Source organism: Protopterus annectens, chromosome 16.part0 (assembly GCF_019279795.1).
Source record: "Protopterus annectens isolate FY-2018-M chromosome 16.part0, PAN1.0, whole genome shotgun sequence".
NCBI classification, from domain to species: Eukaryota; Metazoa; Chordata; order Ceratodontiformes; family Protopteridae; genus Protopterus; species Protopterus annectens.
In genome coordinates this window covers 315,441,402-315,455,776 of record NC_056750.1, presented here as the reverse complement: position 1 = coordinate 315,455,776, position 14,375 = coordinate 315,441,402, and the positions used below count along the sequence as shown (strand labels likewise).

Sequence of the window (14,375 nt, the reverse complement as noted above, 5' to 3'; positions counted from 1 at the left end):
TGTTCTTGGCATTGGAGAGTGTGTTTTTTTACCTGTGCAGCCATGATTACAGGAACTTTGCATTCTTCCGGTATAGAGATGGGCCCTTTAGGGGGTGAGAGGGGGGGTAAAGTTAGCACTGAACCGTTCTGTCAGGATGTTGGAAATATCAGTTGGTTCTGTATATTTAGTGCCATTGTGCTGTAACTCAGAGCAGATCTGAGTGTTCCCATTGAGATTCTTGATATAGTTATAGAATGCTTTGTGATTGTCTTTAGAATCAGTGGCGATTTTGTTTTCATAACTAGCTTTGAAGGATTTTTTGAGGGATGTCAGCTTTTTACTGAGGCTGACCAGGGAGTTCTTCCAATCATGGGATTTTACTCTTTTTTGCAACAGTTTCTTTCTTCTGTTGTAGTGTTTGTTTATGGCAGGGGACCACCAGATTGGCTTCCGTTTTCTGAAGGATAGCATCTTGGTTCTGTTAGGGATTGCACGATCCGTGCACTCATCTAAGTGCTTATATAGTGCATTTGTGTAGGATTCAGCAGTCGTACCTCTATTGTCCGTCTGCATGGGTGTCATGAAGTGTGCCACTTCAGTCTTAAGCGTGAAGTTGGCTTTGGAGATTTTTTCTTTACGGTGATTTCCCTAATGAGGGGTGGGGGTGGGATGTGAATGTCTAGGGTGATTAGCTTGTGGTCGGATCTGACCAACGAGGAATTGACCTCTGGTGTGGAACACCGGTTGCTCATGTTAATGACCAGGTCTAGGATTTTGCTGCCCCTGATGGGGGTGTGGATAAGTTGATCCAAGGCATTGGAATTTATGAATTCCAGAAAACGTTGAGCAAAAGAGTTGGTATTTATATATATATATATATGTATGTATATATATATATATATATATATGTGTGTGTATTTTATTTATACATATATATTTATATATGTAGATACAGATATATTTGTCTGTATAAGTGCACACACACATGTATATATATATATATATATATATATATATATATATATATATATATATGTGTATGTATGTATATATATATATATATATGTTACAAATGGAAAAGGTTTTCTAGTTGGTTCCAACATCATAATCAGCACCCAATCAGGGTTAGTGTTTCTCTGGTTTTACAATATTTTTGAGTTACTTTCCTATGACCTATCACCCTCCTTTATCGAGGTTTATTTGTTGGCCACTTCATTATGTCTGCTCATGGATCCCCCTCTTTCAAGGCATTCTCACATCAAAATGTTTTTGAGAGGGTTGTTGCTGGAGACTTCCAAGAAAACCAGTGGGTCTTCCTTGTGATCTTAGTTTTGTGTTAGAGAAACTAAACCTTGTTCTATTTGAAACAACTGACTTGAGATTCTTAACATGGAAGGCAGTTTTACAGATTGCTCTGATCTCTGCAAAAAGAACATCAAAGTTGCAAGCTGTTATAGTGGATCATCCTTATCCCTTTTTCCACAGAGACCAGGTTTCTTTAAAAAACTATTTATTTTATGTCTAAAGTGGTATCTGAGTTTACTTTAAGTCAAACTATCCATCTCCTTGTGTTTTTCCCTGGACACAAAAATGAGGAGAAACGATATTTCATACATTGGATATTTCTGGTACTATCTTTACAGAACAAGATCTTTCAGAACTTCTGATCAGTTGTTCATTTTTTTTTTAAAGGTAAGAAAAATGTGCGTCAAAGCAGACCGTTTCCAAGTGGTTGTCTTAGGCTATTACCTTTTGTATTCCCACCACAACAGAAGTGCTCGTGGCACGGTCAAGGCACATTTTTACCAGAACATTGGCTTCATCTATGGCTTTTGGAAAGGGCTGCAGTCTGGAAGTATTTTAGAAGCATCAACTTGGTCGTCTGTACATACTTTTATAAAACACAGCAAACTAGATACCTTCTACAAGTCTAGGTCAGACTGTACTAGGACCATTCTGCAGGACCTCCTGGACCCTTCCAACCTGCTATTTGTTCCACACTGTGGTGATGTACCTGTATAGCTTAGGCTACTGCAGCAGTGATCAGTATGATGACCATACCCGTCAGGCATGTCCAACAACTGGAACATCTGCAGAGGTTCCTCCCTAAAGGAATACAGAGTGTAAGTAACATGTCCTATGCAAACTGCCTAATGGCCCTCTCCCTGTAGTCTCTCTTACAAGCTCTTAGGATCATAGGAGGTTACTAGACTGTTGGCCTTGAGGCCCTTCTAAGCCTAGCAAGAGTTTAGCCCATGTTTAGACAAATCAGCACCTGATGCCCCTGTCCAGCAAGGACACTGGTGGAATCCCAAAAGTATATTTTCTGTTTCCTAGCCAGTTATCCAGGTTGCGCTTAAAAAGGGGTAAAGTGGTACTCTGCTTGATGTGGAGAGGCAGTCTATTCCATAGATGGGGGAGTCTCTGGGGCACAAATCTGTCCTGCCAACAAGTCTTGTTGATGTCACAGACCAGGTTGAGGCCGAGCATGCGGGTTACTCGAGTGGAGCTTGACTTGCGAATATACAGCAGTCCCATCAAAGTGAGGTTCGTGATCATCTTGTATGCCAGACAGAGGTCACTTCTGAGGAGTCTGTATGAAACTGAGTAGAGGGATAGGGCTTTTAGCCTATCTGTGTATGGTAGATGATTGAGGCCCTGGATTCTCCTGGTGAGGAACCTCTGTGGTCTCTCCAGCTGCTGCATGTGCTTTGCAAGGTACATGCTGAAAGGGGCATTGTACTCAATAATGGGCCTTATAAGGGAAGAATACAGGGATGTTATGACCTCCTTGTCCCTGGATGAGATGCCCTTACTTATGGTGGGCCATGTAGAAGGCGTTCTGTACAATGAAAGCAAAATGGTGGTCAAAAGTCAGGTTGCTATCTACCTGGGTGCCCAAATCTCTCACGACTGATTGCATGCTTAGGACGTTGTTATTAATCTGATAATTTGTAGGGATGTCAGTCTTCCTAAAGGGGATGATGATGCATTTTTTGGTATTCAGCTTGATCTGGCACCAGTCATTTGTCTGAGTGAGACCCTCTTGAAGGATGCCCACATTACTAGGGAAACTGATGACAGGTCCCAGCTTGCAGTCATCTGCAAACTTGGTCAGCTATAGCCCACTGGTTTTGGCCTGCACCTCAGAAAAGTATATTCCAAATAACAGAGGCCCCAAGACCAAGCCCTGGTGTATGCCGAATGTTACGGGTCTACTTCTTGAGATGGCTTCCCCTATTTTGACTATGTGGATTCTGTTAGTGAGCCCGTTTGCTAACCATCTGCTAACATATGGATTGATGCCTAGTTGAGAGAGTGTATCTATTATTCCCGAGTGGGGAATTAGCAGACATGACCCCCCCCTTGACGAAGCCAAACTGTGTGGGATCAAGTGTTTGGAGGTTGCCATGTCCTTGTTAATGAGGTCCATGATAATCTGTTCCATGGCCTTGCAGATCATGCTAGTTAGGCTGATGAGTCTATAACTTCCCGGATCAGTGGGCGCTCCACCTTTGTGTAAAGGGATGACAATGGCTGTCCTCCACTCAGCTGGGATGAAGCCAGTACTCAGGCTTTGGTTGAATAGGGTGCCTTATGGTACTGCAAGTTCCTGCCTGAGTTCACGTAGGATGCTGCCTGGGATGTTATCGGGTCCCATGGAGGCTGTATTTTTTGCCTTTGAGAGAGCAGTGATGACCTGTTCCCTAGATATAAGGCGAAGGGGGCAGGTACTGGGGATGTCCTGATTTACTGATGGGGGAACAGAGGGGTAAAGTTTTCGCTGAATCTGTCAGCCAGCAAGTTTGCTATATTTTCAGCATTTGTATATTTGGTGTCCTTGACCACCAGTTCTGAACAGATCTGGGTGCTTCCTTTGAGGTTGCGGACATATGTGAAGAAAGCTTTATGATCTCCTCTAGTAGAGGTGGCCAATTTGGACTCTAAGTTTGCTTTGGAGGACTACTCCTTCTTTGCAACAGGCTCCCCATCCATATGAAGCAGAGTTCCTCTGTAGCTTAATTCAAGTGTAATTTGGACAATTGGATAAGGAGCAGGAAATTCATCCGTGGTTTGGCACTTGTGGCTCTAATGGACACAGGCACCCTGTAAGTGGTTCATCTCTTAGGCTCCTGCTTGTAAATGTTTCACTTCCCTATCCCCTGCTTACACTTATCAAGGGTACCAGAACTTTTCAGAGATTTGGGATGCATGGCGCGGCTTAAAAAGGCCCTTGTGTTTGTTAGCCTAGTAAACACCTGTGAACCTATAGTACAGTCATGTAAGTAAACTTGCCATAAAGCAGTAGATGTTCGAATTATCAGTTCTACTGTAGCTGCCCAATACCTCAATTCTTTGTGTTTTTTGGTGTGTTTTTTTTTTCTTTTTATGCCAGGCTGTGGTCATTGTTTTTTTTTCCCTAGCAATATGCTTTCAGAGCTTAGTCTCCTGTCACTTGGCATGAAAGCTCTGAAGGGCTTAGGAGCCATACCTTTTAGTCAGTTTAACTAGGACTGCTTAACAGTTTATGAGCATAGAAGGTCTTCTGAAGCTTTGGAAGCTTGCCAGATGTTATATCCTTTTCAGGACATAACCCATATAGCTTAGGCTACTGCAACCATGATCATTCAAACATCTACTGTTATAGTAAGTTTACTTAGACAACTGTACTTTCTTTTGCCACTGTAGGTGTGATGCATTCACCTCCTGTGAGTGTAACATGTTACATTAAAGGAGTTGAAAGCAGGCTGTATTTCTGCCCTGATGAGACAGACCAGAAAAAGTGCAAATTTACAAAGTTTTTAAAACATCTTGGTAGACATAAACACAGGAGGCTTCTCAGACACTTCTGCAGACTGTATTTGCCTGCTGACCCAGTTAATTATAATTTTTGGTTTCTGCATACCTGTTTAAGAAGCTTTTAAAGGTACTGAAGATAAGGGAAAAGCCACATTATGAAAAAGCATGTTGCATAACCATGAAATTTGGGCCAGAACATGGACGATGGTGATATTAAGATTGTGTCATTTACAGTACTGTCATGTATTTCTGTAACTGTATTTTAATGTTCAGAAAGGTAAAACATTTTAACCCTAGACTTTACACGTTTTCACAGTTTAGACTTTCTCCTGAGTACCCTTCTTTAGACAAAGCTGCCATTGACAGCATTGTGTAGAATTTGTGACTATAAATAAAAAAATGTGTCTAATTTTCAGACGTAAAGCTGAAGAAGAAAGAATACGGAAAGAAGAAGAAAAGGCGCGGAGAGAGCTAATAAAGCAAGAGTATTTGAGACGCAAGCAGCAGCAAATGTTAGAGGAACAAGGGCTTGCTAAACCCAAACCAAAACCCAAGCCTAAACCTAAGAAACAACGGCCAGATGTCCATCGAGAAGAATCTTATTGTGAAACACCAGTCAAGTGCTCTTCTACTCGTAAGTTTTGGAAACCGGTTGAAATTAAATTTTACAGTACCCTTCTGGCCCTCTTCAGTATTTTAAATCTGAAGTATTTTTACAAAGGTATGCAGGAATGATTATTGCTAATGGAAATTAATCTTCCACATAGTATTATTTTTAATATTGTTTTTGAATAGAAAAACACAATGGAGCACTCTGGTGGAAATCTCGACCTTGTAACACAATAATCCACCCTGGTCAAAATCAGCCACACCACCTTGGAAATGATGGATCACAGTTCAAAACAGCTGAATAAGTCAAAGTTTAATCCACACGGTACTCCAATAAAAGGCAGCAACCCAAACCAATTCAATAAAAAACAATAGAATGTTCAGTAAAAACAGTAGTATGGTAAGCGCTTTCGTCCACGTAAATCCTGGACTTTATCTATTTGATAGATAAAGCAGCACCCGCAGTGTGCCCAGAACTGACTCCTGCAATTCATATGGAGTTACATGTGTTGGTAGCATATCAAAGTTGTTGTTGTTGTTGTGTCTTTCGGCTTTTCCCGGTTAGGGGTCGCTACAGCGGAACTCCGGTCCGCTAATGATTGGCAGTAGATATTTATGTGCCGAATTGCCGGCCCTGACGCACAACCTTCAACAAAGGTACGCCCATTCACGCATGTCTCCGCACAAAAAGAATCGAACAGGATGTATTACTGTGAGGCGACAACGCTACTGCAGCACCACCACCGCAGATGGTAGCATATCGAAGTATGACTGTAAATTCTTTTTTATGAAACCCATTGTCCCTACCAAAACTTCATCATTCTCCATAATACTCTGTGGCTCATGTTTCCAATGCTTCTCAGCTACTTCAGTATTGTAATGTTTGCACAATCTTCAATGCAACAGTGTTGCCACTTCATTATTCTTTCGGTATACAGGCCCTCTGACATTACCGTATCACACCTAGCAACAAGATATGCAATAGTTTCCATTTATCTTTTTCTTCCATATGTTCAGTGGTCTTTGCAAACCAGCATCTACGTAGTCCAGTATCCTGGGCTGCCAATATTAACCTTTTATCTTTTGATTTAAATTCATCACTCTTAAACAATCCTTTGTCAAATCCTGATTGATATGAGGTTGTTCTAGGAGTTTTCTGTACTTGCAGCTGTATTTATGACTTTTCTACAGTTCATGTCTTCTCATCTGATCCTTCTTGTATTCTTTCTTTTGTTTTTTGGCACGTTCAGTTGCCGCCTGATTTTTGTCTACTTCTGGTTTGATTTCCATTCCTGCTTGACACCTATATGCTTTTGCTAAACTAAGCAGAAAGTTACCTTAGACTTGTTCTCTTCATATTTTAAAAGTTTTGCCTGTGTTTAAGGTTAGTAGATATGTATGCAGTCCTTCGATTGCAGATCTAAATACTTGTAGTCAGTTTTGAGAAGGCCTATACCTCTTTCAGAATGAGGACTATATAATCTTGGTATACACTGATTTTTATAAATCATTTGATAGCCATAAAGCATTTTTCTTTTTTCCTGTCTAACTGATCCAGTACCTTATGGGGCCAGTTAGTCACCCCAAAACTGTAAGTTAGAGAGGGACGAGCAAATTTGTTTATAGCTAGGACTTTGTTCCTAGATGTCATGGCCGTTTTCAGTATTAACTTTAGTCTTCTAAAATATTCTTTACTTGGTCTTGTTTACATTTGTTCATGATTTATTGTCAGTACTTCCTCAATCCCAAATATTTATACACTTCCCCTTACTGAAGTTTCTTTATATCACATTCCTTTTCCAAACTCAGATTTTCTTGATGCTGCAGCTTTCCTGCTTTAAATGTTGTTTTTGCACATTTTTCAAGACCGTGACATTCTTATATAATCTGAAAAAGTTTTGACCATTTGCACTTGTGCTTTCAGCTTCTTATCTGATGTACTGTACAGTTTTAAATCATCTACCAAAAGATAAGTCTTTACACTTTGTTGTTTTCTGGGAGTCACATTGTAACCATGACCTAATCTGTTAAGTAGACAGCTTAATGGGTTAGGGGCAAGACAAAAGAGTTGGGATGATAGTCATCCTGGAATATCCCCCTTTCAACTTTTATCCTTGGGATAATAATTTGTCCTTTATCATGGCTTAGCTGCAAAGTAGTTTTCTACTCTTTCACGGTCACTATAATGTAATTGATCATTGTAGGGCACATCTTTTAAATCTGTAAGGACTTCTTTATCCATGAATGTAGGATGCTCTCAAATGATTTTTTTGTAATCTATCCATGCCATACTTAGTGTCTTCCCCTTTTTACAGTTTTCCATTATGACTTTAACAACAAACGATCCTTTGTTCCATATGACTTTTTCTTACCTTTTTGTTCTTTTGTCGTAATTGAGTTTTCTTCTAAATGGCAATAAACTCTTATTCATTTTATTTTATATATTTGATATTTGTTTACTGGGAAAGTGAGAGTGGGCACAAGCCCATTTTCAGTGGAAGCCCAAGGAGAAAAGCACCACAGTATAATTTATACAAAATTTATGCAGAATTACAAACATAACATTAGTTACACAGATTAAGACAATATCACAGGAGTACATATTGTGTTTACAGTCAAAAAGAAGCAAATAAACACATGTGAAGTGAGTATTAGAGTTAAGCAAACATTGAATACAAGATAGGATAGAGTTACTAGTATATATAAAAATATCTACAGGAAAAAAACTATATATGCATTATGGCAGGAGAATAAAGGTAGAGATTTTCAGTCGTATTTTTTATGGTAGAGGTTAAGAGTAGAAGAAAGAACATTTGAGGGTTGAGGTGTTATAGAAATGAGAGGTTGGAAAAGTAGGTGATGCAGGAGGGGAAGTAGTGTAGATGGGGAAAAGTCTGTTAGGACTGAGGAGAAGAAAATAGTACAGAATATTATGGTGGCATGGAGCATGGCAGACCCAGTTATTGGATAGGTGAGCTTTTAGCGTATATTTGATGGAATTGTAGTAAGTTATAAGTCTGATCGATTCTGGAATAGTATTCCATGCATTGGCAACACAGTGAGAGTATAGATTAGTACCATTTGATCTTTGAGGTTTGTAAATAGATAGGAGCTGCTTGTGAGAAGAGAGTAGCTCACAAGAAGGGATATAGTTTGTAGTAGTGATGGTATTTGTGATAAAGAGGAGTTGTACAGTATTTTGTATGTTAGTGTAAGTTGATTAAAGCTGACGGGGTAGTTTGAGCCAGTTTCGGGACTGGTGAGCAGAGCAATGGTGTGAGTAGTAGGCTTGGTCTGCGGCAAATTTAGCTATTTTATTGTAGCATTGGATAAGTTTTGTTTTGAGGGAAGATTAGAGATTAGTCAGAATAGGAGAGGCATATAGAAGGGAGGGTAAGAGAGAGGTGGTGGCAAGGGTTATTCTTGCAGAGTTGGTGGTAAATTTCTTATCCCTGTAGAACATTCCTAATTTTTGATAATTTTTTTATGTTGTTGCTGATGTGAAGAGCAAACTTAAGATTGTTAGTAGTTGCACGTAACAGTTTTGTGTATGCAACCACATTGATGGTAGTATGGTTCAGAGAGCTAATGATGAAGTTAGATGTGTCTGGGGAAAATTGTTTGGGTAAGAATAGTAGAAGTTCAGTTTTTTGGGGGGTTAAGTAGTAGATGAATGTTAGTTAGCCAGGACTCAATGGAACTGAATGCTTCTTGAGTTAAGGTCTGTACAAGAGAAAGATTTTTGGCAGAGCAGATTAATGTAGAGTCATCAGCATATTGAATTAATGTAGCTTGTTTGGTGGCAGTGTTAAGCTGGTTAATAAAAATGCTAAAGAGGAGTGGGCCATGTATTGAGCCTTGGGGTACACAAGTGCTGACTGGTAAGTAAGGGAGAAGTAGGAGTTCCATTTGACTGATTGAGTTCTTTTGGAAAGAGAGCTAGTGAACCATTGTAGAGATGTTTCAGTTAGCTCCGGAAGAGAAAGTTGGTGTAAGAGTTTGGGATGGGAAATGGTATCAATGGCTTTGGACAGATCTAAGAACTGAGATGAGACAAAGTTTCCTGAGTCACGGGCTTTGTTGATGGTGTCAGTAAAGGATAGCAGAACAGTGATAGTGTTGGGCCCAGGCCTGAATCCATCTTGTCGGCATCAATTTCAGTATATAGTTTATACATTGTCCGAAAGTAAATTGTTGGTCTGTAGTTTTTAGGATAACTTGCAGGTTCACTCTTAAAGGGGAGTATCCTTTTTCCTGTTAACCAGTTTGTTGTCTGTTCGGGGTGTGCATATAAATAGTTATTACTCAAGGTGAAGTCTTCATGTAAAGATATTAATACTTTTAGCCAGAAGTAGGGTACTGCATCTGGGCCTGGGGTTTTCCAGTTAGGAGGTTTTCTTAATTTTTTCAATTTCTGGCCATTACTTCATCAAATTACATATCCTGTATATTTTATCTTCTTACTGTTTCTTTTACTTCTTCAGTCCATTCTGCATCTTTGCTATGTTCCACATGGTCTTCATAGATATTTCTCCAAAATGTGTGTATCTCTCCTTTTTTAATGGTGTTTCAATTTATTTTGCTTTGTTTCCCAGTTCTGTAGAAAACTTTTTTGGATAATCAATGAATTGTTTATTTTGTACTTTTCCTTTATATTTATCTGCATATTTTCTGATTTAATTTGCCTGTGCTGATATCTTTAGTTTATAATTTGCTGTAGTGTACAATAGATCCTAGTCTTTTCTGATACTGCACCTTGCTTTTCTCACATTTAAGAATTTTTGTTGATCTGTTCCCTCTTCTATACTATTCTAACAGTGACACTTCTTGTCTTATTTGCTTTATAGTTTTCTATTTTTGATACTTCTATGATGACATTTAATTTCTTTCCTTATTGCCCTGTATTTTTGTGGTAAGATTTTATCTGTTATTAATTTGTCTTGCATAGTAATGTGTCATATTTACTTCTGTTAATATCACATGAATTTCTGTTAATTGTCTTGATTACTGTGTTCATTTATTTTATCAGACTTCTAACATTTGAGGTCTTATTGACTTTCTGTAATCTGTATCTTTCATCATTCTTAATGCATACATTCATCTCTATTAAAACAAGCAACTCTTCCCTCAGATCATTTTCTTCTAAACTGAGAGCACATTCTTTGTTTTGCGTTTCCTGTGAGTACTCTACAGAAAGTTCCAAAACATCTTCCTATGATGTATTCTCTTCAGCTACATCCTGTGTCATTGGTTCCTGTTTCATATGGGAATTCACTGTCCTGTCACTCCACAACATTGATTGTGTCAGAGTTGCCACTCTTTCCTGCTCCTTCCCTTACTGTGCAACTGAACTTAAGTACTGGTTTCCTGCTAAAGACTCCAGAGTGTCTTCATATGGCAAGTGATCAGATACTTCCCCTTCAACCTGTTTCTCCTTAATTTGGGGACTCATTGTTCCATCATGCTGTGATGTTAACCAGAGTTTGATTTTCTACACTAAATCCTTCACTTTGCAGGTAATCCATAACGTCAGCTTCTGTTTCTTTAACTTCTCAATTACTGTTCCCTTTTCTACCTTCCCTCTTTGTTTTCTTTTTTTCTTCATTTTTTGTATTGTGAAATTTTCTATATCCAGGTACCTTTACCTGTATTTCTCTTCAGATATCTTTGCTCCTTCTTTTTTTTTTTATTTTTGCTTTCTCTTTCTCCTTTACATAAATACTGCTCCATATTAAATCACTTTCTTTCCCATATCCATATTTCTTCTTCAGCTAGTTAACAGTAAGAGTAAAGTAATAGTTATAATTTCATAGACCATAGCCTCTTTTTTTCTGGCTAAGCACTAGCAATAATTCATCAAGAGTGGTGTGGATTACTCTGCATTTTGATTAGTGTGATGTTTCCATGCCTGTTAGAGAAGCTGAAAAGTACCACATAAGTTCTGATACTTTTCATGATAATCATTTTCCTGTCTTATTTGATATGCAAGAAAGATCACACTACTGAGTTGTGGCAATTGTGAAGTCATCTGCTGTTGACTAAGCCGTGGTTCTTTGCCATTAGGTAATTGAAGTGTAGCTTTTAGATATCTCAGCCCACTTTTCTCATCACTGGTTAGGTAGTGGTTCATAATTTGTGTCATTCCTTAGTATGCATGTTCAGTGATTTTGCTAAATAGTGCTAAGAAGTATACTTCCTTGTTGATGAAGTGGTATGTTTCATTTCAGGCACACAGCAGCTGCTTCCGCAAAGTTTCAGTGCCATTTTCCCTGACTACTGTTAAAGAACAGACTTGAAAGTGATGACCCATAAATGCATAGGTGTAATTATAGCAACTATGCAACCCTTCACCTCTTTTGAACAGATCATATCAGTCAGTGCCATGGTTCCCTACTGAAATGTGAACACTGGAAATGCTGAGTGCCAACAGACCGAGAACAGATTTAGAGTCCAGGAGAAGAGTGAATCTCGAACATTGCTATTCTCCTTTAAACTTCTTATTTTGCAGGGAGGCAGTGTCCCTGCACCCAGTGTGTGTGGGGTAGGGGGGCAAACCCCACAAACTCTGAATTTTTATATATACATATATATATATATATATATATATATATATATATATATATATATATGTATAAATATATATATGTGTGTGTGTGTGTGTGTGCGTGCATATTTATCTATTTCACTTGTTGAAATGAAGTATTCTGAAACATAAAGAATTTTTTTTTCCTGAAATACAATCTGATGAACAAACAACCACATCAGTTTGCTGATTTTCATTGAAAGTGTTCTACGCAACGCAAATAACCTTGTAGCATTTCTACTCCTGCCTGCTGTGGTATAATGTTGTTATGATCCTTGATGTAATTTGTAGCAAGTAGTTACCGGGGATTTCTATTTGCAGTAATTTTTTGAAGAAAGTGCTAAGGATTTTGAAAAAAAAGATTAGGTTGTTAACTTTATTAATGACATTGCTTAAGGCTCTGTCTTGGCAGTATTTACTAATAGATGTCCTTAAAGGCAGCTTGATTGAGTTTTTATTTTGGGGATGCCAAATAAAGTTGGAAGTTTTGAGTACAGAGTAGCCAGAAAATTGTAATCTTCTGGAGAAAGGAAATTATTCTCCATCATTTCCAAGAACACTCTGTCTGTGTATGTACTTTAGCTTTCTGGATTATGTCATTTTTCTGTAATATTCCTGACTGGCCAACGATAAGTGCAAATTCTTCTTGTATATAATTATATCCTCAAGACCCCATGCCAGCCTGTGTACTGGCTTTCCTAATTCATAAATCTCTATTGTGTCCCACATACTTTAAAGCCTGGATCTGATATTATATTTTTATTGTGGGTCTGTTCAACATATAGGCCTTGTATCGTTTCACATACTTTTACAGAATGTGAAATAATTGGATTAGGGGTATTAAAAGCACTCTTCTTCCTTAAGCCACAAAAGTTGGTTGTTACAGCTGAAACCTTAGTCAAGATGTATGCCAAGTTTAATTTGCATGCATACATCATAAGATTAGAGTTCTAACCATTTCTGCTCTTCTAAATGACAAAAAAGTGACTTTTTTTGAAGAATGTTGACTTGGTTGTCAGTTAATGAAAAATAAGTTAAACTGTGTACCTTAATTTATTACAGCCGAGTGTACCTCCAGGCATTTTTGCAGTTACCTCCTACTGCGCCTCTAGGTGTCAAATAATGCTTGTTAATATTTGCATCAATAATTCCAAAACCATGCTACATACGAGGTATCAGAATATTTTATCTTGGAGCATACATGATGGCTCTATTGTATTGGTATTTGACCACTGTTTGAGTATTTGTTAGAACTACAAGGTGATAGCTTCATTTTTTTAAAGACTCAAGCCACATCCACTGGGAGTTAAAGTCACACATTCAAAAGAGCTGTACTGGAGGGAATTAATTTCTGTTTGTTCTTCTGCAGGGACTAGGGACCCCTTCACTGCCTCTTCCTCTTTATTGATCCATCTAAGATCTGATCCCCCCTTATTGAAAGTCCAAGGGCAATGCAAAGTGATCCTCCAAGTTACAGAGTGTACATTGCCTGCCCTGGTTCCTTTGTATTGGTTTCTCTGACCTCTGCTAGTGGATTCCCTAAAAAAAAAAAAAAAAAACCTCCCAAGGTCCATAGTTACATGTCTCTCAGTTGGTTTATGGGGGAAGTACTTCTTTAATGGGTATGCTGTCCCTTGCATATAATCATTATTATCTCTGTTACTTATATTTCCTGACAAAAAGAGTATTGTGTTTTTTTTACTTTTACTACAATTTTAATGCAAAATTTGTGATATTGGCTAAATTGATTATCTCATAGTAGTACTCCCTCACTTCAGATGTTAGTCTTTGATGCTCATTTCATTATATCTAACTAAAATATCTATTAGAATGCCACTAATTATTTATGAAACACTAAATTGTAAGAGGACAGGATATGGAATTCCTTCTAGAAAAAAAGAGAATGGAAAGGCATGTGATACCTGAATTTATATCATTAGTTCTGGTTTGAATGACACTAAGTATTAAAGGTATACAAAAACTGAGACATGTCAAGACAGCAGCTGGTGCACTTTGTGTGTTATTCATAGTAATGTTTTAACAATTCAGTTTTTAATGCATTATTGCATTTAAGTGTGTGCTTTTTGTCTATTTTCATATAAAATTCAACACTCAGAAGCAGTCTTATTATTGAATGTTTTCATCATAAACTATAAATATTAGTTTATGTGACTGTTTTTCTGTGTTTTGTTTTGTGTTTCTAAAATACACCAGATTCTAGTTTCAGTTCCTTTTATACACGCATTTTCCAAGTGGAATGTATATGACTTCTGATAGGGTGAGCCCCCTCTGTCTATTAAGAAGTCAGGTGAATATGATGACCACTGTAATGTACTTCCATCTTGTTGCAGTCAAACGCATACACTGCCCCCCTCCATCAAGCCATATCAGTGATTGTATA

General features: G+C 38.1%; 1 protein-coding gene across 10 annotated transcripts in view; it reads left to right on the top strand.

Annotated features, from left to right (window-relative positions):
• CAMSAP1 (calmodulin regulated spectrin associated protein 1) overlaps positions 1-14,375 on the top strand; it is a 1,635,252-nt gene that overhangs the window by 1,427,638 nt on the left and 193,239 nt on the right. For all 10 annotated transcript variants that reach the window (XM_044057912.1, XM_044057905.1, XM_044057911.1 and 7 more), the window contains one exon: positions 5,199-5,416. In XM_044057912.1, coding sequence (XP_043913847.1) covers positions 5,199-5,416 — 218 coding nt within the window. The remainder of the gene's footprint in view (positions 1-5,198; positions 5,417-14,375) is intronic.